The 21,402-nt window shown below is 36.7% G+C and overlaps 2 protein-coding genes across 10 annotated transcripts in view; both read right to left on the bottom strand.

Moving 5' to 3' along the window:
- Nucleotides 1-21,402, bottom strand: part of LOC127847478 (uncharacterized) — a 122,827-nt gene that overhangs the window by 43,110 nt on the left and 58,315 nt on the right. The window lies entirely within an intron of this gene.
- LOC127847479 (coiled-coil domain-containing protein 89-like) overlaps nt 2,160-21,402 on the bottom strand; it is a 30,219-nt gene continuing 10,976 nt past the window's right edge. For 7 of the 8 annotated variants that reach the window (XM_052379404.1, XM_052379403.1, XM_052379402.1 and 4 more), the window contains 6 exons: nt 19,058-19,527; nt 16,602-16,732; nt 15,820-15,956; nt 13,876-13,958; nt 12,606-12,699; nt 2,160-4,179 (listed from right to left, as the gene is read on the bottom strand). In XM_052379404.1, the coding sequence (XP_052235364.1) occupies nt 4,093-4,179; nt 12,606-12,699; nt 13,876-13,958; nt 15,820-15,956; nt 16,602-16,732; nt 19,058-19,527 (1,002 nt within the window). In that variant the 3' untranslated portion in view covers nt 2,160-4,092. The remainder of the gene's footprint in view (nt 4,180-12,605; nt 12,700-13,875; nt 13,959-15,819; nt 15,957-16,601; nt 16,733-19,057; nt 19,528-21,402) is intronic. The other variant, XR_008033989.1, reaches the window with a different exon arrangement.

The following is a 21,402-nucleotide window of genomic DNA, read 5'->3' on the forward strand; positions in this document are numbered from 1 at the left end:
TGTTAATCTGGCTTCAACATGACCTGAAATTGTTTGATAAGCAGCAAATACTCATGTGATATAATAGTCTTTAACAGTAAAAGTTGTTTTATCTATAAAATAATTGATTACTTGAGTACTATTGCCATACTTCTGTTTTAAATTCATATTGTTCGATATTTTCAGTGCGCTTAAAAGAAGCAAAAGAGGGTCTCTTGCTCGTTAGACGGAAAGTTTGACCCCGCAAAGGAAAATGTCATGACGCCAGCGTAACTTGTACATACCCAGTTCATTTCCACATTTAGAATTGATAATGCTTGCAAAACAGTGTGGACCTAAAATAGTGCTGACATACTTACATTTGTTTGTATAGGTCCATGAAATGATTCAGACTCAAAATAGAAGCGGCTACTGAACGTTTTAAATATGCTTTAGTTCACAATCGTCTGGTGGCAGTTCCAACAAGACTATTGCCAAGCAATAAAAGTCCCCTACCGGTAGCTATTTGAGAGAGATTGTCTTTGTTAAATTTAATTGAAAGAATGTAGTTTACCTGTTAATTATTCATGTCTTATTTCAACTGGACTGTGATGGCATGGTGATCAGAGTAACACACTGGGGTATTGACAACTGTGCAAACATTTATAGGTAGGTTAGTGAAGGCAAGGTCTCACACTGCACCCAGTTCATGGGAAGGCTCATGTACAAGTTGTTCAAGTCCAAGTTCTTGTGAACAAGTCTCTAGTCTCTGACGCTTGTTGTTATCAAGGTTAAAGTCTCCCAGAATAACACACTTGTTTTCTCTGGATGGTTTAAGTGCATGTTCTCAATATTGTCATGTGTCCATGTTTAAAGTTTCATGTAATAATCTGAAGAACTTAAGTTATCGCAGGATCCACCATTTTCAGCAATATTTCTAGTCTATTTGTTGCTATAGCAATCAGAATTCTTGACATAGGAACAAAATGAAATGACGTGCATAATCTCCATATTGCCATCTGTCCATGTTTTAAGTTTCATGAAAAAAATATGAAGAACTTTTAAAGTTATGGCAGGATCCAGAAAAGTGTGACAGACTGACAGACACACAGAGCGCAAACGATAAGTACCTCTCCGGTTTCACCGGTAGAGGACTAAAAATAGCCGTAATATTATTAGTAAATAACAAGAGCACCGCATAACGGGTGCCACGCTCGGCTGCGAAAGCTTATCAGAAATGTTTTTTTTTTAGAGGTCACAGTGACCTTGACCTTTGACCTAGTGACCCAAAATGGGTGTGGCGTGTAGAACTCATCAAAGTGCATCTACATATAAAGTTTTAAAGTTGTAGGTGGAATCACTTTGATTTTAGAGGCAATGTTAAGGTTTTTGTTAAAGTTTTATATTAGAGGTCACAGTGACTTTGACCTAGTGACCCAAAAATGGGTGTGGCATGTAGAACTCATCAAGGTGCAACTACATATGAAGTTTCAAAGTTGTAGGTGGAAGCACTCTGATTTTAGAGCCAATGTTAAAGTTTGATATTAGAGGTCACAGTGACCTTGACCTTTGACCTAGTGATCCAAAAATGGATGTGGCGTGTAGAACTCATCAAGGTGCATCTACATATGAAGTTTCAAATTTGTAGGCGGAAGCACTTTGATTTTAGAGCCAATGTTAAGGTTTTAGCACGACGCCTACGGCGGACGTCGGACAGCGGACGAGCTGGCTATGACAATAGCTCGGGTTTTCTCCGAAAACAGCCTCGCTAAAAATCAGTATAAACTTAAAAGCTCCAGCCCATAGCCCCTATATTAGTGTATTTTTTTAATAATGTCAGTTCTAATGAAAATTTAGATCTGAGCATATTTTATACCAAGGAAATCCTTTTAATCCTGTAAATGTTGAAAATGGATATTAGACCAAAACGTGTTTACAAATTGGTATTAATTTTACCAATATTGATGCGTTTGATTTATGTCGTTACAAAGTTCATAAGAAACTGTGTTTGTTTGATTGAGTATTTCTCTAGAGAATGTAAAGCAGCTTAATATAAGAACATGCGCAATAACAACATAGTTTCCCTTAGCACTGTTTCTGCATACTTACGTACGTACATACACGGTAAAACATAAAACTAAAAGTGAACATTTGGTTTTGAACATATATTAAATAATGTGATATGTAATAAAAAATAATCATCAAAGAGCGAGACATTTATTCAACGTATAAAGATGATGAAACGTTGACCTGTATAGAGCATGCATTAACTCACAACAGTATTCGTTACGTACATGTAAATAGGGTAAACTCACAACAGTATTCATTATGTACATGTAAATGGGTACTAACTCACAACAGTATACGTAACGTTCTTGTAAATGGGTACTAACTCACAACAGAATTCGTTATGTACATGTAAATGGGTAGTAACTCACAACAGTATTTGTGACATACATGTAAATGGGTACTAATGTACTAACTTACAACAGTATTTGTAACATACATGTAAAAGGGTACTAACTCACAACAGTATTTGTTACGTACATGTAAATGGGTACTAACTCACATCAGTATTCATTACGTACATGTAAATGCATGGGTACTAACTCACAGCAGTATTTGTTACGTACATGTAAATGGGTAGTTACTCACAACAGTATTTTTTGTTACCTACATGTAAATGGGTACTAACTCACAACAGTATTCGTTATGTACATGTAAATGGGTTCGTACTCACAACAGTTTTCGTATCCTACATGTAAAGGGGTAGTAACTCACAACAGTATTATTTACGTACATGTAAATGGGTACTAACTCACAACAGTATTATTTACCTACATGTCAATGGGTACTAACTCACAACAGTATTCGTTACCTACATGTCAATGGGTACTAACTCACAACAGTATTTGTTACCTTCATGTAAATATTCACATTGTTGACTGACTATTATGATACATGTACATATTTAAAATGAAACCTCGTTTGGGAATGCATTTACAAAGCAATACACAACCATGCGTGCTAATCTGCTGGTTACATTTAGCATTATTACAAGACGATTTAATGAAATTTGCCATATCTTGTTTCCATTTATTAATAAGAACAAAATTAACCTTTAAAACACCCATGAACGAATAGAAAACACAATTTTTCAAAGTAAAGAAGAGGTTCACAAGAAGGTTCAAAAGAAGTGAGTGAATGTTATCCTACATAAAACACAACTTACTGACACACGAACTAATGTAACAATCTTTAAAAAATGTACTAAATAACGCACTGACACACGAACAAATGTAACAATCTTTAAAAATGTACTTAATAATGCACACCAAGCCGCCATAATTATTCCCCTATCATTTGTATAAATCAATAATTCTTGTCAAAATAACACAAAATAAATATCAACAAAAGTCCACATTTCCGGTGAGCACTTTACTTTCAGTTTCGGTAATGTCGCCAGGTGACACGCACTCATCTTCAAGTTCCGGTACAGCCGCAAGGGGGCACACAAGGTTCTTCCAATTCCGCTACGGCCGCAAGGGGACACGCAAGATACTTCCGGTACGGCCGCAAGGGGGCACACACGTTACTTCCAATTCCGGAACTGCCACCAGGGCGCATGGTGGCGAAAAGTGTTTTGGCCCGCAGTCATGAACGAATTTTAATAAAATAGAATGAATGAAGACGTATCTTAAAATGTGTTATGTTCAAAAAGTGCTAAAATTTGAACTTAACCTGTCATATATAGCCTTCAATAGCACCACTTTAAATTGCCAACGTTTTGCGAATTTCTTAATGAACTTAGCAACAATTGCATCACGCATAAAGCCAAATTACTTTTCTTGGATATTAAGTGTACTGTATTCTTGAGTCTTAGTATGTGTTGATATACTAATATAAGGCTGCAATGGTGAACAAGATATGGTGCCAGCCTTGTGACCGAATGGTCCCGGTGCGATATCCAGCAGGGCACCGTTCTCGTGATCTTTCTCAAAGACACATCAAGCACTTTTTCTTCAAAGGAAACAGATTCGAGAGTGTCAATATAATCCAAAGACTGACAATTCAACGGAGATTACATAATAAATACTAGGAATGTGTTGTTTAATATAAGTCCAGGATATGCTGCTAGCCACAAAGGTGTCGCAGGCGCTCGTTGAGTTCCTTCTCCTTCTTGAGCAGGGCCGTCGTGTGCTTTTTGTATGCCTCGAACTCCTGTGTGAACACAAAACGTACTTTATAAACACACAAAGTAGTTCAAGAACACGCAAAAAAGTTTAAAAACACAAAAAGTAGTTGAAAAACACTCTAAATAGTTTAAGAACACAAGAAGTAGTTAAAGCACACACGAAGTAGTTTAAGCACACACAAGAACTTTAAGAATACACAAAGAGTTTTCAAGAACACACGAAGCATTTAAAGAGCACCCAAAGGAGTTTAAAAACACACAAAACTGTTTAAAACACACAAAGTAGTTTAAATTGTTTAAGAACACACTAAGCAATTTAATAACTCACAAAGTACTTTAATAACACACAAAGCAGTTTAATAACCCACAAAGTACTTTAAGAACACACAACGCAGTTTAATATCTCACAAAGTACTTTAAGAACACACAACGCAGTTTAATATCTCACAAAGTACTTTAAGAACACACAACGCAGTTTAATAACTCACAAAGTACTTTAAGAACACACAACGCAGTTTAATAACTCACAAAGTACTTTAAGAACACACAACGCAGTTTAATAACTCACAAAGTACTTTAAGAACGCACAACGCAGTTTAATAACTCACAAAGTACTTTAAGAACACACAACGCAGTTTAATAACTCACAACGTACTTTAATAACGCACAACGCAGTTTAATAACTCACAAAGTACTTTAAGAACACACTAAGCAGTTTAATAACTCACAAAGTACTTTAAGAACACACAAAGCAATTTTATAACTCACAACGTACTTCAATAACACACAAAGCAGTTTAATAACTCAAAAAGTATTTTAAGAACACACAAAGTAGATTGAGAACACACAAAGCAGTTCAAGAACACACAAAGCAGTTTAATAACTCACAAAGTACTTTAAGAACACACACAGCAGTTTAAAAACGCACACAGTACTTTAAGAACACACAAAGCAGTTAAATAACTCACAAAGTACTTTAAGAACACACAACGTAGTTAAAATTGTTTATGAACACACAAAGCAGTTTAATAACTCACAAAGTACTTTAAGAACATACAAAGCAGTTTAATAACTCACAAAGAATTTTAAGAACACACAAAGCAGTTTAATAACTCACAAAGAACTTTTAAAACACACAAAGTAGATTGAGAACACCCAAAGCAGTTTAATAACAAATACATATTGTTATAAGCGGCAACTTAATGAAAGTTAGTCCCCATAAACATTTGATTAATTGACCGTCATCTATTGACTATATCACTCATTCCGTAAGAACACAGACAGTATTTTTAGAACACAAAGTAGTTTGAGAGACATTCGTTCAATTGACCGTCATCTATTGACAATATCACTAATTCTGTAAGAACACAGAAAGTATTTTTAGAACACACACAGTAGTTTGAGAACACACACAGCAGTTTAAAAACGCACACAGTAGTGGAAGAACACGCAAAGCAGTTTAAAACACACAAAGTACATTAGGAACACACAAAGTACTTTATGAATACACAAAGCAGTTTAAGAACACACACAGTCGTTTAAGAACACACAAAGTACATTAAGAAAACACACAGTAGTTTAAGAATACACAAAGTAGTTTAAGAACACACAAAGTATATTAAGAACACACAAAGTACACTAAGAACACACAAAGTATATTAAGAACACACAAAGTACTTTAAGAACACACAAAGCAGTTTAAGAACACACAAAGTACATTAAGAACACACAAAGTACTTTAGGAATACACAAAGTAGTTTAAGAACACACAAAGAACATTAAGAACACACAAAGTACTTTAAGAACACACAAAGTACTTATAAAGCATACACAAAGTAGTTTAAGAACATGCAAAGTACATTAAGAACACAGAAAGTAGTTTAAGAATACACACAGTAGTTTAAGTACACACAAAGTACAATAAGAACACACAAAGTACTTTAAGAACACGCAAAGCAGTTTAAGAATACACAAAGCAGTTTAAGAACACACAAAGTTGTTTAAGAATACACAAAGTACTTTAAGAACACACAAAGTACTTTAAGAACACACAAAGTACTTTAAGAATACACAAAGTACTTTAAGAACACACACAATTCTTTAAGAACACACAAAGTACTTAAAGAATACACAAATAGTTTAAGAACACAAAAAGTACTTTAAGAATACACAAAGTAGTTTAAGAACACACAAAGTACTATAAGAATACACAAAGTACTTTAAGAACACACAAAGTACATTAAGAACACACAAAGTACTTTAAAAATACACAAATTAGTTTAAGAATACACAAAACAGAGCTTGAAACTAACGATGTTGAAAAATATGTCAGCGGGTGGAGTAAAATGTGTATTTTACCATCAGACAATGACATATTTTCTGGTTAGCTGTTCGCAGATACACACAACTTTGTCTATTTAACATAATAAAGGTTGGTGAAGAAAACTATTATTTTAATACGATGTGTTGTGTTGTGTACGACAATAAAACTATTTAAATACTATGTATTTTTAAAACTAATTCTATGACAATTAAACACACTAAATTATGCATATTTTACTTATGCTATTAACTTGTCCAAGGACTAACGAACAACTTGAAAACACGCATACTATGTGCAATAGGTACTATAAGACATTCCAATATATAGAACAAATATTTTACAGACCAATTGGTTGTCAAGGTGATGATCAAGAATGTAGATTTCGTACAGTTATGGCACATAGGAATTACTTGGAGTTCAACAACATATTTGATCAATATTTAACACCTCATGCAAAAAAAAACAACATATGGAAGCTATGGACATTATACGCTTCCAGACATAAGTGTAAAATGTGAAAGATAAACATGCATACTGTCTTCCTAATCCATGTTGTAACGTGACATCATACATCGCCAAATTATCATAAACAAATCTATTTGTATCAGGTTTCTATCAAAATGAGCTGTGCTCTGTGAAAACAGGGCTTGATGCATGGCTTAATGCATGTGCGTAAAGTGTCGTTCCATATAAGCCTGCGAAGTTCCTACAGGCTTATCTGGGACAACACTTTCTCCTTTTATAGAATTTAGCTTTTAAAGGAAGACTCTTTTAAACGAAAATCTCGGCGGAACTGAACATAAATGAATTATGTCCAGTTTTCCCAGAGCAAGACTAAACTGTATGCTGTACGTCTGTTATAGACAAGGTGGTGTATCAGTATGTTCTACGTCTGTTATAGACAAGGTGGTGTATCAGTATGTTCTACGTCTGTTATAGACAAGGTGGTGTATCAGTATGTTCTACGTCTGTTATAGACAAGGTGGTGTATCAGTATGTTCTACGTCTGTTATAGACAAGGTGGTGTATCAGTATGTTCTACGTCTGTTATAGACAAGGTGGTGTATCAGTATGTTCTACGTCTGTTATAGACAAGGTGGTGTATCAGTATGTTCTACGTCTGTTATAGACAAGGTGGTGTATCAGTATGTTCTACGTCTGTTATAGACAAGGTGGTGTATCAGTATGTTCTATGTCTGTTATAGACAAGGTGGTGTATCAGTATGTTCTACGTCTGTTATAGACAAGGTGGTGTATCAGTATGTTCTACGTCTGTTATAGACAAGGTGGTGTATCAGTATGTTCTACGTCTGTTATAGACAAGGTGGTGTATCAGTATGTTCTATGTCTGTTATAGACAAGGTGGTGTATCAGTATGTTCTACGTCTGTTATAGACAAGGTGGTGTATCAGTATGTTCTACGTCTGTTATAGACAAGGTGGTGTATCAGTATGTTCTACGTCTGTTATAGACAAGGTGGTGTATCAGTATGTTCTACGTCTGTTATAGACAAGGTGGTGTATCAGTATGTTCTACGTCTGTTATAGACAAGGTGGTGTATCAGTATGTTATATGTCTGTTATAGACAAGGTGGTGTATCAGTATGTTCTACGTCTGTTAAAGACAAGGTGGTTTATCAGTATGTTCTACGGCTGTTATAGACACGGTGGTGTATCAGTATGTTCTACGTCTGTTAAGGTGGTGTATCAGTATGTTCTACGTCTGTTAAGGTGGTGTATCAGTATGTTCTACGTCTGTTAAGGTGGTGTATCAGTATGTTCTACGTCTGTTAAGGTGGTGTATCAGTATGTTCTACGTCTGTTAAGGTGGTGTATCAGTGTAACATTGCTGTGTCACAACATCAACATTATTTAGACCAATAATATAGACATACTGATAGTTTTACTTCCTTTGTATACACACAACATAAAAAACAAATCATTTACTAGGTAGCCAAAAGACATGGTGATCCTGGTGATTTCACATCGAAACAACATCCAGTGATCATGGACACATCAGAGTGGGCACTACCTTTATTTACCATAGTAACGGTGCATGTTTCTGGCTCTACAGGAACAGTCATATTCTTGATATGAAGTAAAATACAAATGAACAAGAGGCCCCAAAGGGCCCTGGGTCGCTCACCTGAGAGACTTAGATGAAAAGAAACAAAGATTAAAACTCTTCAGCAAATATTTCAAATTATTAGTATGCCAAGACTGACTTTAAAAATAAGGTGTTCCAAAGTACAATTTTAGGACTCACCTTGCATTTATATTTCCAATTGAAACAACAATAAAACCTGCTAAAATCACAAATCTTTCATAATCACACACAAACTACTGACTAACTGAAAATCGTAGGGGTAAAACATTTCAAGTTGTAATGTCTTATGTATCTTATGAATGGTTTCCATCTGACATCAACACAAAGGTCTTTGATGAAAGTGACCAGTTAATGGGGGTCAATTTCCAGGAGTGTTCACACAATTACCACCTGGCAACAATGCAGGCACAGGTATAAATGAGTTTTATAGAGAGTAGCCTAGGATGAGTGAATGAAAAGTCAAATAAGATCCATATGTAACACTTCTTGTTGTTTTATTGGTTTTACCACTATGTTAAAGTTCTGCAAAGATATACATGTAGATAACAATCATACGTAATGGCAATAATTAATTTGAGTAATGCAATAATTATAATTAGATATTTGGGTTTGACATTAATGTTTCTGAATCCATTACCAGTATCATCATAATCATCATAATCATTATCATCATCATTATCATCATCATTATCATCATTATCATCATCATCATCATCATCATTGTGCACCAACATCCGCATTACAACTAGAGTGTTAACATGGTTTTAATATAGTCATATTATGAAAACTGCCGCTACCCTGGCGGCCATGTTTTTCAACAAACCGTAACCATTTTCGAACTCAGCCAAGCTATCAATACAACAAATCTTCGGACCAAGTTCCATGAAGATTGGGCTATAAATGTTACTTCTAGAGTGTTAACAAGGATTCACTATAGCCATATAAGCAAAGCTGCCCCGCCCCCTTGCGGTCATATTTTTCAACAGACCGAAACCATTTTCAAACTCAGCTTAGCTATCATAAAAACAAATGTTCAGACCAAGTTTCATGAAGATTGGACTATAAATGTGACTCTTAGAGTGTTAACAAGGTTTAACTATAGCCATATAAGCAAAACTGCCCTGCCACCTGGCGGCCCTGTTTTTTTACTGATCCTAACCATTTTCAAACTCAACCGTCGTATCTAGGAAATAAATGCTCTGACCAAATTTCATGAAGATTGGACCAAAAATGTGACTTCTAGAGTGTTTACATTTTTTCACTATATACATATAGAGAAAACAGCCCCGCCCCCTGGCGGCCATGTTTTTTCACCAATCTGGACCATTTTCAAACTCGTCCAAGATATTAATGAAACTAATGTTTTGACCAAGTTTCATGTTGATTGGGAAAAAATTGTGACTTCTAGAGTGTTCACAAGGTTTCTATATAGCCATATAAGGAATACTGCCCCGCCCCCTGGCGGCCATGTTTTTCAATGGACCGGAACCATTTTTGAACTCAACCAACATATCATTAAGACAAACATTTTGACAAAGTTACATGAAGATTGGGCATCAAATGTGACTTCTACAGTGTTCACAAGGTTTTTCTTTTTTTTTACCTAGTGACCTAGTTTTTGATCCAGCATGACCCAGTTTCAAACTCGGTCGAGGTATCATTGGGACAAATGTTCTCACCAAGTTTCATGAAGATCGGACAATAAATATGGCCTCTAGCGTGTTCACAAGGCAAATGTTGACGACGGACGCACAACGCACGACGGATGACGGACAAAAGGCGATCACAATAGCTCACCATGAGCACGTTGTGCTCAGGTGAGCTAAAAAGTAACGCCTCCCAAAGTGTTAAAAACTTTATGGACAACATGTGAGTTTACACAAGAATACTTCTTTTTGTTATGCATGTACAACTTTACATGAATATGTTTATATTGAATGTGTAATGGAAGGTAATGCTGCTATCTGGTTACAGCAATCTTCTTTTTAGCTGATACAAGACTTGAATGAACCATATTATTTTAATGCTTTTAGACATTTTAATGTGAAAAGCACGAGTATTTTGGAGTATGTCGATGTAGCGAATCCAAATATACGTTTTCAATTTATTTTAGCTATATGCAAACGATAATTTGCTCAAAATTCACACCTAACCACATCTATATTTTATCAGTAGCGTGAGGTTTAAACAGCTTCTATGTGGCACCAGCCCTTCCCACGTTATGTTTCACAATATCATATGTAACCAAAGCCCTTCCCACATTATGTTTCACAATATCATATGTGGCCCCAGCCCTTCCCACATTATGTTTCGCAATATCTAACTTAATGGCTCCAGCCCTTCCCATGTTATGTTTCACAAAATCATACCTGGCCCCAGCCCTTCCCATGTTATGTTTCACAATACCATATGTGGCCCCAGCCCTTCCCACGTTATGTTTCACAATATCATATGTGGCCCCAGCCCTTCCCATGTTATGTTCCACAATATCATACATGGCCCCAGCCCTTTCCATGTTATGTTTCACAATATCATACCTGGCCCCAGCCCTTCCCATGTTATGTTTCACAATATCATATGTGGCCCAAGCCCTTCCCATGTTTTGCTTCACAATATCATATGTTGCCCCAGCCCTTCCCACATTATGCATCACAATATCATATGTGGCCACAGCCCCTCCCAAGTTATGTGTCACAAATTCATATTACTGTCCCCATCAGCCGCGTGTTTAAGAAACACACCAAACCTTTGTTTGTTTCTCTTTTCCTGCAAATTTTATTGATATAGATATACATAAAATGTCTGGGATATAAACAAATTGTTATATTTGCAGTGATAATGGACAGGTCAAGGTCTTTCAGGCATATTGCAAGGCTCGTTGTTGGAAAACTGGGCAAATGCATGTGCTGAAAGTGTCATCCCTGATTAGACTCTGCAGTCCGCACAGGCTTTGTAGGGATGTCACTTTCCACCTATACTGTATTTTTGCTAAAAGGAGACTTCCTTCAAACGAAAAATACATCAACATGCAAAATGTCATTGCTGATTAGCGGGCGCAAACTGCACAGGCTAATCTGGGACAACACTTTTTGCACATGCATTAAGAACCGTTTTCACAGAACGCGACTCATATTTACAATAAACAGTTCAAGGCTTATTGATGATCAAGGTGTCTGCCTTGCAATACAAAAATAGAGAGTTCAACTTTTACTTATGAATCCTTATCAGATCCTACCCAAATACAACTATGGTTTCATGTTTGTAATAAATGTTCATGTAACTGTCCCTTCTGCGTATGTAAACTGTTCCAACATTGGAAGATGTGTTGCGGTTAAAGTATGGGGTATATAACTGTGAATGAACCATCCTTTTTTGGGGATTGAGGATTTCACAGTATGTCTGCTTCATATATATGCTTGATATATATATATATAGAGAGAGAGATATATATATAGAGATATAATATATATATATATATATATATATATATATATATATATATACCAATACATAGTGCCAGTTACGCGGTCTCTGTAGTTTTCAGACTGTACTTACGAGGTCAATATAAAAAACGGGGTCTATATACAACCCCGCAATCTAGGCTCCTTTAATTACTATGAGGGGGGTGTAGGGGAGGTAATGCAATCAAATCTCACAATAAGGTCTTAAATCGAAAACCACAATCAGGTCTGAAATTGAAATTGTATATACCTCGCAAATAAGTTCGCTATATATTTCCTTGTATAAGACGTTAAATAAATGACGTATTTATATACAATAATAATAGTAGGTACCCCTATATACCTTAATTCGTGTTTATATCGGATAAAAAAGGGTATGGAGATACATGTATTTAAAGTGGGAACCCCATAACCTATTTCTAAATCAGAGACCCCGTAACTGGCCATATGTGTGAATATATATATATATATATATATATATATATATATATATATATATAGTATAAATCAAGGGAGAGAACTGTGTGTGGCCTCTTACAGGGTCTCTCTCAGAGTAGCCTACCTTGGTCACTTCAGTTTTGATGCTCTCGGCCTGTTGAAGGTCGTCCCTCAGTTTCTTCACAGCCCTGTTAGAGTTCACAGCAGCCGCCTCTCGTCTACAACAGGCCAGGGTATGTATGTGAGTCTCTGTCTGGGAACATGCGGCTTAATGCATGCACGTAAAGTATCGTCCCAGATTAGTTTGCACAGTCTATACAGGCTAATCAGGAATGACAATTTACGCTTAGACTGGATTTTTCTTTAAAAAATACTTCCTTAAAACTAAAATTTCCCTAAAAGTGCAAAGTGTCATAAATGATTAGCCTATGAGGACTGCACAGGCTTATTTTGGATGACACTTTACTAACATGCATTAAACCTGGTTTTACCAGCATGTTTAGAAAAAACTACGCAAGGTTATCAGGTCTCGCGAAATCAATCCATTGTTTAAACAACAAAAATCTGTATGTCAACCTACCCAATAAGTTGTAGTCAAAATCAACGATTTTTTTCTCTAAAATTGTGATTGCTACTCAGTACTAATAATCAAAAACTGACATCAACTTGTCACAAAAGGATAAAGGACAAACCTCTAACATTCATCAATATATGTTCCTTTGTTTTATGATTGCATTTATGGATGGAACCAGGCGCTTACAAATGTATGACCATTTTTATTCTGGTCAAAATGCATCCTGTATTTATGTCACCCTGAACAAAAACAAATATGCTCACTGTCAATCATGAAATATTTTTTTAAAGCAAACCCATCTATATCACATGTATATTATTTTCAATGAAAGCCCACCCATGTGTACAAGGCTATCCTACAACATATAAGGACACATTGGAATGATTAATGTGGTGTCCCCCTTACCCCCAGGTGGTTCATTGAAGTCTTGGAGTTGACAAACCTCAGAACCTGTTTAGAGCTGTCTTCAAACACCCACACTTGTCCCTCCTAACATATCTACTCTATGTGTGTGTGTATAAACTGAAAGCTTTCAATTAATAATGAAGCTTAACCTATTTATGCCTAGCATCTAGAAAAAGGCCTTGGCAAACAGCATAGACCCAGATGATGATGCGGCGTCTCATCAGGGTCTGCGCTGTTTGCTTAAAGGAATTTCTGTAAGAAATATTCTAAATATAGAAATAAATATACTAGACATACCTTATTTTGGAAATAAACTGATCCAATTTAGAAGGATGGGAGAGTCCACTAGGCATAATTGGGTTAAATAAACAGGTTAATACTACATTACAGCATATCTGTGCCAGAGGATCCTTACTCAAACTTGTCCTGCATGTCCAGCACTGCTTTCTCCATCTCTTCAATTCGCTTCTTGAAGGCCTTGTTGTCCGTCTGCTCTTTCTGAAGGTTTGAAAGAAAACCAATGGATTATCTGCTACTAATAACACAATAGTATACCAACGGAATATCTGCTACTTATAACACAAAAGTATACCAATAGAATATCTGTTACTAATAACACAATAGTATACCAATGGAATATCTGTTACTAATAACACAATAGTATACCAATGGAATATCTGTTATTAATAACACAATAGTATACCAATAGAATATCTGTTACTAATAACACAATAGTATACCAATGGAATATCTGTTACTAATAACACAATAGTATACCAATGGCGTATCTGCCTTTTACCACAATATAATACCAACGGTATATCTGCTTCTCAACAAAAGAACATAACAATGGCATAACAATGACATATGTAACAAACTAGTTTACCAAAGGCATATCTGCTCATAATAGACGATCTACCTTCAAAGAACTTTCAGCTGATCAATCTACCTTCAAAGAACTTTCAGCTGATTTCTTCTCTCTTCTATGAATGTAAAACTGACCAAAGGTTATATGTAAAAATGCTGAACAGCTAACATTTGTATAACTGTTTACACTAGTTTACCTGTGGGTGAACACAAACTGTTAGAAAGATGAAGCAATGTTTGCAAAGCTTTAAGTCACTCTTCAAATTTAAAACTTAAAAAAAAGTATACACAATGGTTCAATGACATAGCACACATTGAGAGCATAAAAAACATGGTGAACATGGCAACATGGTGACGAGTCCCACAATCCCATACTTATTTAGCATCATTCCAAAGCCATAAAGTACTCTGTCTGCCCAAGAACCACTCTCAAACATTTCATAGCAAGCCTATGAATTAGATGCTATCAAGCTACAATAAATATACTTACAGTTTACATGGCACAAAAAGTAACCTGTGTGATTTTGCCCCGCTGCATGGCGAGGTCCACATGACACAAAAAGTAACCTGCGTGATTTTGTCCCGCTGCATGGCGAGGTCCACATGACACAAAAAGTAACCTGCGTGATTTTGTCCCGCTGCATGGCGAGGTCCACATGACACAAAAAGTAACCTGCGTGATTTTGTCCCGCTGCATGGCGAGGTCCACATGACACAAAAAGTAACCTGCGTGATTTTGCCCCGCTGCATGGCGAGGTCCACATGACACATAAAGTAACCTGTATGATTTTGCCCCGCTGCATAGCGAGGTCCACATGACACATAAAGTAACCAGTATGATTTTGCCCCGCTGCATGGCGAGCTCCACATGACACATAAAGTAACCTGTATGATTTTCCCCCGCTGCATGGCAATGGTCCACATGACACATAAAGTAACCTTTATGACTTTGCCCCGCTGCATAGCGAGGTCCACATGACACATAAAGTAACCTTTATGACTTTGCCCCGCTGCATAGCGAGGTCCACATGACACATAAAGTAGCGAGGTCCACATGACACAAAAAGTAACCTGTATGATTTTGCCCCGCTGCATGGACGGTCCACATGACTCATAAAGTAACCTGTATGATTTTGCCCTGCTGCATGGCGAGGTCCACATGACACATAAAGTAACCTGTATGAGTTTGCCCCGCTGCATAGCGAGGTCTACATGACACATAAAGTAACCTGTATGATTTTGCCCCGCTGCATGGCGAGGTCCACATGACACAAAGTAACCTGTATGATTTTGCCCCGCTGCATGGCGAGGTCCACATGACACATAAAGTAACCTGTATGATTTTGCCCCGCTGCATGGCGAGGTCCACATGACACATAAAGTAACCTGTATGATTTTGCCCCGCTGCATGGCGAGGTCCACATGACACATAAAGTAACCTGTATGATTTTGCCCCCCTGCATGGCAAGGTCCACATGACACATAAAGTAACCTGTATGATTTTGCCCCGCTGCATGGCGAGGTCCAGGAGCTCATCTTTCTCCTTGGTGACCTGTTGAAGTTTCTTCATCATCTCAGCGTCTGCAGAATGTTGTGTGCTCAGCTGGCTCTGCAGCTTGTAGTTGGCAGCTGGCAATGAAAAGCAGACAAATTGAAATAGTGTCCCATATTGGCCAGTGAAGTCCACACTTGCTTATCTGGGATAACACTTTTCACCTAGACTAGATTTAAAATTGGAAGAGAAATCCTGAAATGAAAAACTTTCATAAAAGTGAAAAGTGTTGTCCCTGATCAGTTCTTGTGGACTGCACAGGCAAATCTGGGATGACACATGCTGTGGACTGCACAGGCAAATCTGGGATGACACATGCTGTGGACTGCACAGGCAAATCTGGGATGACACATGCATAAATTCCTATTTCCCTAGGTGACAGGTGCCTCAACAAGTTGTAATTATGTTCTTCTGAGTAATTAAATGTTAACTCATTAAAAAAATAATTAATATCATCATTGTTGAGAACATATTGTTAACAACATATTCAATTACAATCTAATTTAAAACAATTAATCAAATTAAAATAAACAAATCAAATTTAAATAAACAAAAAGCAATGAATATTTAGCATTTAAAAATCTTATTTGACTTAACACATTCAGCATTTTAAGTGAGAATTGTTTTTTTATTTGTAAATACATATTATAGGGGTCAACATGATAGTTAATTTCTTCATTCCCCAGTTACCCCTCGGTATTAATTCTCAGATCCCCATGCACCTTTGAGTCTCTCCTCAGAGTCATTGAGTTTCCGGGTGAGATCTCGCAGCTCCCCGCGTAGTCTCTCCTCCGACTCATGAAGGTCGCGCCTTAAACCCTCCTCTTGTACGCGACCCTCCTGGACTGCTTGTCTAAAATCAACCGGCAGTCAACAAGCATTCAATAGGCAGTCAACAAGCATTCAACAGGGAATCAATAGGCAGTCAACAAGCATTCAACAGGCAATCAACGTGCAACTTCAGGTAGATACAGAGATAAAAACATCAAGAAACCTGGCAATGACTCAAAGAAAGGATTGTTTACTTTTAATGCACAGGCTGGTTATTCAGAGACAGCTCTTTCTGACTGGATTTTCATTTAGATTACACTAAATTTAATTGACAAATTCCATAAAATGGAAAGTATCGTGCCTGTTCTGACAGTGCAGACTGCACATGGTTATCAGGGACAATACTTTATGCACATACATTAGGCATAGGACTCTGTCTTCTCAGACTCGCTGCATGGCTCAATTTAAGTAACATACATGTAGTTTGAAATCTTGGTTTCCAGATTATATTTTATTTATATATTCCAAAACTATTTTCTAGATTTGACAACAGGAACCTTAGCTCCGAGTGGCAAATTCAATCCCAAGTTAGGTCTGCATGTAAGCTTGGAAGTTATTGAGTAGAAACAACTTTTGGAACAGTGACCTTGACCCTACTGACTCCAAAGGAAATCCTATGATAGGAATGCATATGAGTTGTGTTCTGAGAAAACGGGGCTTAATGCATGTGCGTAAAGTGTCATCCCAGATTAGCCTGTGCAGTTCACACAGGCTAATCAGGGACGACACTTTGAGCTTTTATGGTATTTTTCATTTAAAGCAAAGTCTCTTCTACACAAAAATCCAGTTAAGGCGGAAAGTGTCGTCCCTGATAAGCCTGTGCGGACAATACTTTACGCACATGCATTATGTCCAGTTTTCTCAGAACACGACTCATATATTAAGCTACTTCACACACAGTGCACTGGGTCCAATCAACCTCAAGGTTTTCAAGTAACAGGGACCTTGAAATGTCCCTTTGACCTTGGTCTTTGCCCTACTTCCCCAAAATGGAATCCCAATATAGAAATGCGTGTAAGCTACATAGGTACACACTTTTATAGCAAAATCACCTTCAAAATTCAAGTTATCAAGCGGAAAACATCTTTCTATTTTTAGTTACAGTGACTTTGACGCTACATACCACTAGCTGAGGCCATTAATTGAATATTGTCTTATTAACTAGAACATTTTTTTTATTTAGTTGGACATGAGAAATGAAACAAGAGCACCGCATAACAGGTGCCAAGGCTCAGCTGCGGGTGCAGTTTTGAATAAATGAAAGCTTGTCAGAAGAATTTCTTTTTTAGAGGTCACAGTGGCCTAGTGACCCAAAAATGGGTGTGGCATGTAGAATTCATCAGGGTGCAGCTACATATGAAGTTTCAAAGTTGTAGGTGGAAGCACTTTGATTTTAGAGCCAATGTTAAGGTTTTAGCACGACGCCTACATAGGACTCCATTTATTACAATCTAAGTCATTACATAGGACTCCACTTATGGCAATCATGGTCATTACATAGGACTCTCCACTTATTACAATCTAGGTCATTACATAGGACTCCACTTATTGCCATCAAGGTCATTACATAGGACGCCTCTTTATGCAATAAAGGTCATTACATAGGACTCCTCTTATTGCAATAAAGGTCATTACATAGGAAATATTAGAATGTATGTGTTGCTGTTAATGTTTTTGAACATTTTGTACTTGAAGGGGATTTTTCACGTTTTGGTTAATTGAAAAATTATAAAAAAAGTTGTTTCAGATTCGCAAATTTTCGTTTTAGTTATGATATTTGTGAGGAAACAGTATTACTCAACATTTACCATGCTCTAAAATAGCCATTATATGCATCTTTTGATGATTTTAAAACCTGAAAATTATAAAGCGTTGCAACGTGAAATAATTGAATAATTTGGAGAGTTCTGTTGTTGTCGTTATATTTTGTGAAACTACGAGGATAGCTTATATAAAGTATAAAATACATCACTCATTGTATGAGCACGTATGGCCGAGTGGTCTAAATGGGAGACTTTTTACTCCAGGACTCCAGGGGTCAGTGGCTCTAGCCCTTATGAGGGTTACATGTTTTTCTTTTTTTAATTTTATTCTTGATTTTTTACTGGAGATTTGTAGATCCAATGTTTAAATTTATCAATATAAAGCATTTGATGACAAACTTCAATACATGCCAAAATCTGTGAAAAGGCCCCTTTAATAAAATAAAAATTAATTTGTAAAAAGACTTGTTTTAGTTGTTAAAAAAGTATGTATTTATTATATAACACAGTTCCACATCTTTTTTCCATCACAAAAGATACCTAAACTTACATAAAAACATAAGTTTCATACATAATGCACTTACTTGTACTTAGTATCTAGCGTAGAACATTGATCTTTGGCCGTGATCAGCTTCCCCTCAAGCTGCCTTATCATATCATCCTTCTCCTGGATTGCTTTAGAAAACAGCTTGGCATTGTCATCCTTCAGTTTATCATTTTCTCGCCTCAGTTCCCCGTTAACACGTTTATACTCGTCCTTATACTTTATCATCTCCTCGTGATTGGAAGCGAGGTCATTAAATCTTCCATCTAGTATATTAAACTTGCGTATTTCACTCTGCAACTGTTCCTTGGCATTATCACGAAAACTCGTCAATTCCTCATTAATCCTCTCCAGTGTCTGAATTCTTGTAAATGCCTCGTCTGCCCGGGTCTTTAGGATCATGATGAGCTGTGACTGCTCATCAATGCGCGACCGCAACATGGCGTTCTCCGTTTTGTCATCCTTGCCGAGACCTTTCAACTTGGACAGAGAGGATATCTCCTTGTTGCCCTATATGTGTGTGGTAAACATAGTCAGGTAGAACCCTGTATATGAGGTAAACATTGTCAGGTAGAAAACTGTATTTGAGGTAAACATTGCCAGGTAAAAAACTGAATTTGAGGTAAACATTGTCAGGTAGAACCCTGTATATGAGGTAACATTGTCATGTAGAACTCTTAGTGAGTTGTAAACATTGTCAGGTAGAACCCTGTATGTTTTGTAAACATAGTCAGGTAGAACCCTGTATATGAGTTAAAGATTGTCAAGTAGAACCCTGTATGTGTTGTAAATATTGTCAGGTAGAACCCTGTACGTTTTGTAAACATAGTCAGGTAGAACCCTGTATATGAGGTAAACATTGTCAGGTAGAAAACTTTATTTGAGGTAAACATTTTCAGGTAAAAAACTGTATTTGAGGTAAACATTGTCAGGTAGAACCATGTATGTGTTGTAAACATTGTCAAGTAGAACCCTGTTAATGAGGTAAACATTGTCAAGTAGAACCCTGTATATGAGGTAAACATTGTCAGGTAGAACCATGTATGTGTTGTAAACATTGTCAAGAAGAACCCTGTATTTGAGGTAAACATTGTCAAGTAGAACCCTGTATATGAGCTAAACATTGTCAGGTAGAACCATGTATGTGTTGTAAACATTGTCAGGAAGAAAACTGTATGTGATGTAAATATTGTCAGGTATTGTGTGTGTGGTAAACATTGAAAGGTAGACAAATATACAGAAAATATAAGGTAAACATTGTCAAGTACAGAAATAAGCAGGTGATATAAGACTGTACACTTTGTCATAAACAGAATAAACAAGCAAATTTGTTGAATTGATATCCCCCACCAAATAAACTTTGTTTATGGATGGGTGTAAAACTAAACAAAAAGGTATACACATGTAATGCACAAAAGCAGTTCCACAATATGCTTCTGGACACAAAAGTTTTCTGGACGGATGGACAACATCAAAACAATCCTATTCAGATAAAAGGACAGATGGACAACGCTGAAACAATATCCTCCTCCAGATAAAATTATGAGAGAAGGAAGGACAGACAAGTCAGAGACTATATGCTCTCCCTTGTTGGAGAACAAAATCTCTAACCTGTAATTTTTTAAGTAGAAAGATGTATACATAATTCTGGAAAAAATGCTGGTCAGTTTAGGGGTTTAGCGTACGACCTTACATGAAGCATTTGTGTAACCTTGACCCTTGATGTGAATCGTATGACCTTACATGAAGTATATTGTGTGACGTTGACCTTAACCATAGACATGAACCTTGACCTTAACCCTAGACATGAATCTTACATATGACACACAGCAAGGAAGAAGATGGAGAATAATAATGGAAGGTTATTACAGAAACCACTGATGCATAGTAAAATAATGGCTAAATAATAAATATTTCTACAAATGTGTGACCTTTGATGTGTGACCTTGACTTTGGTCAAAAACACATAGGTCTTGCACTGCCTGATAATTAAGAACAATTACATCAGGACATTTTGAGAATCCATTTTAGTATGGTAGAATCCTTACCAAATAAGGCATATATAATTAAAATGCGCGATTTTGACCTTTGTGTGTGACTTTGACCATGACCCTAGCAACCTGGATCTTATATTTGACACTAAGCTAATAAATGGAGAACAATTGTGGACAGCTATTACAGAATCCCTTGATTCATAGTAAAGGAATGATTAAATAATGAATCATTAATCAAATTGTGACCTTTGACTTCAATGTGTTACCTTGACCTTAGCCCCTAGGATTATGGGTGTTGAATGTGAAGCAACCCCAGATGATTGAGAACAACTATGGCAAGTTTCATGGCTCTGGCTCATGTGTTAATGGAGATAAAGCTCTAAGCTTATAT

The sequence above is a fragment of the Dreissena polymorpha genome, chromosome 10 (assembly GCF_020536995.1).
Source record: "Dreissena polymorpha isolate Duluth1 chromosome 10, UMN_Dpol_1.0, whole genome shotgun sequence".
Taxonomy (NCBI): Eukaryota; Metazoa; Mollusca; class Bivalvia; order Myida; family Dreissenidae; genus Dreissena; species Dreissena polymorpha.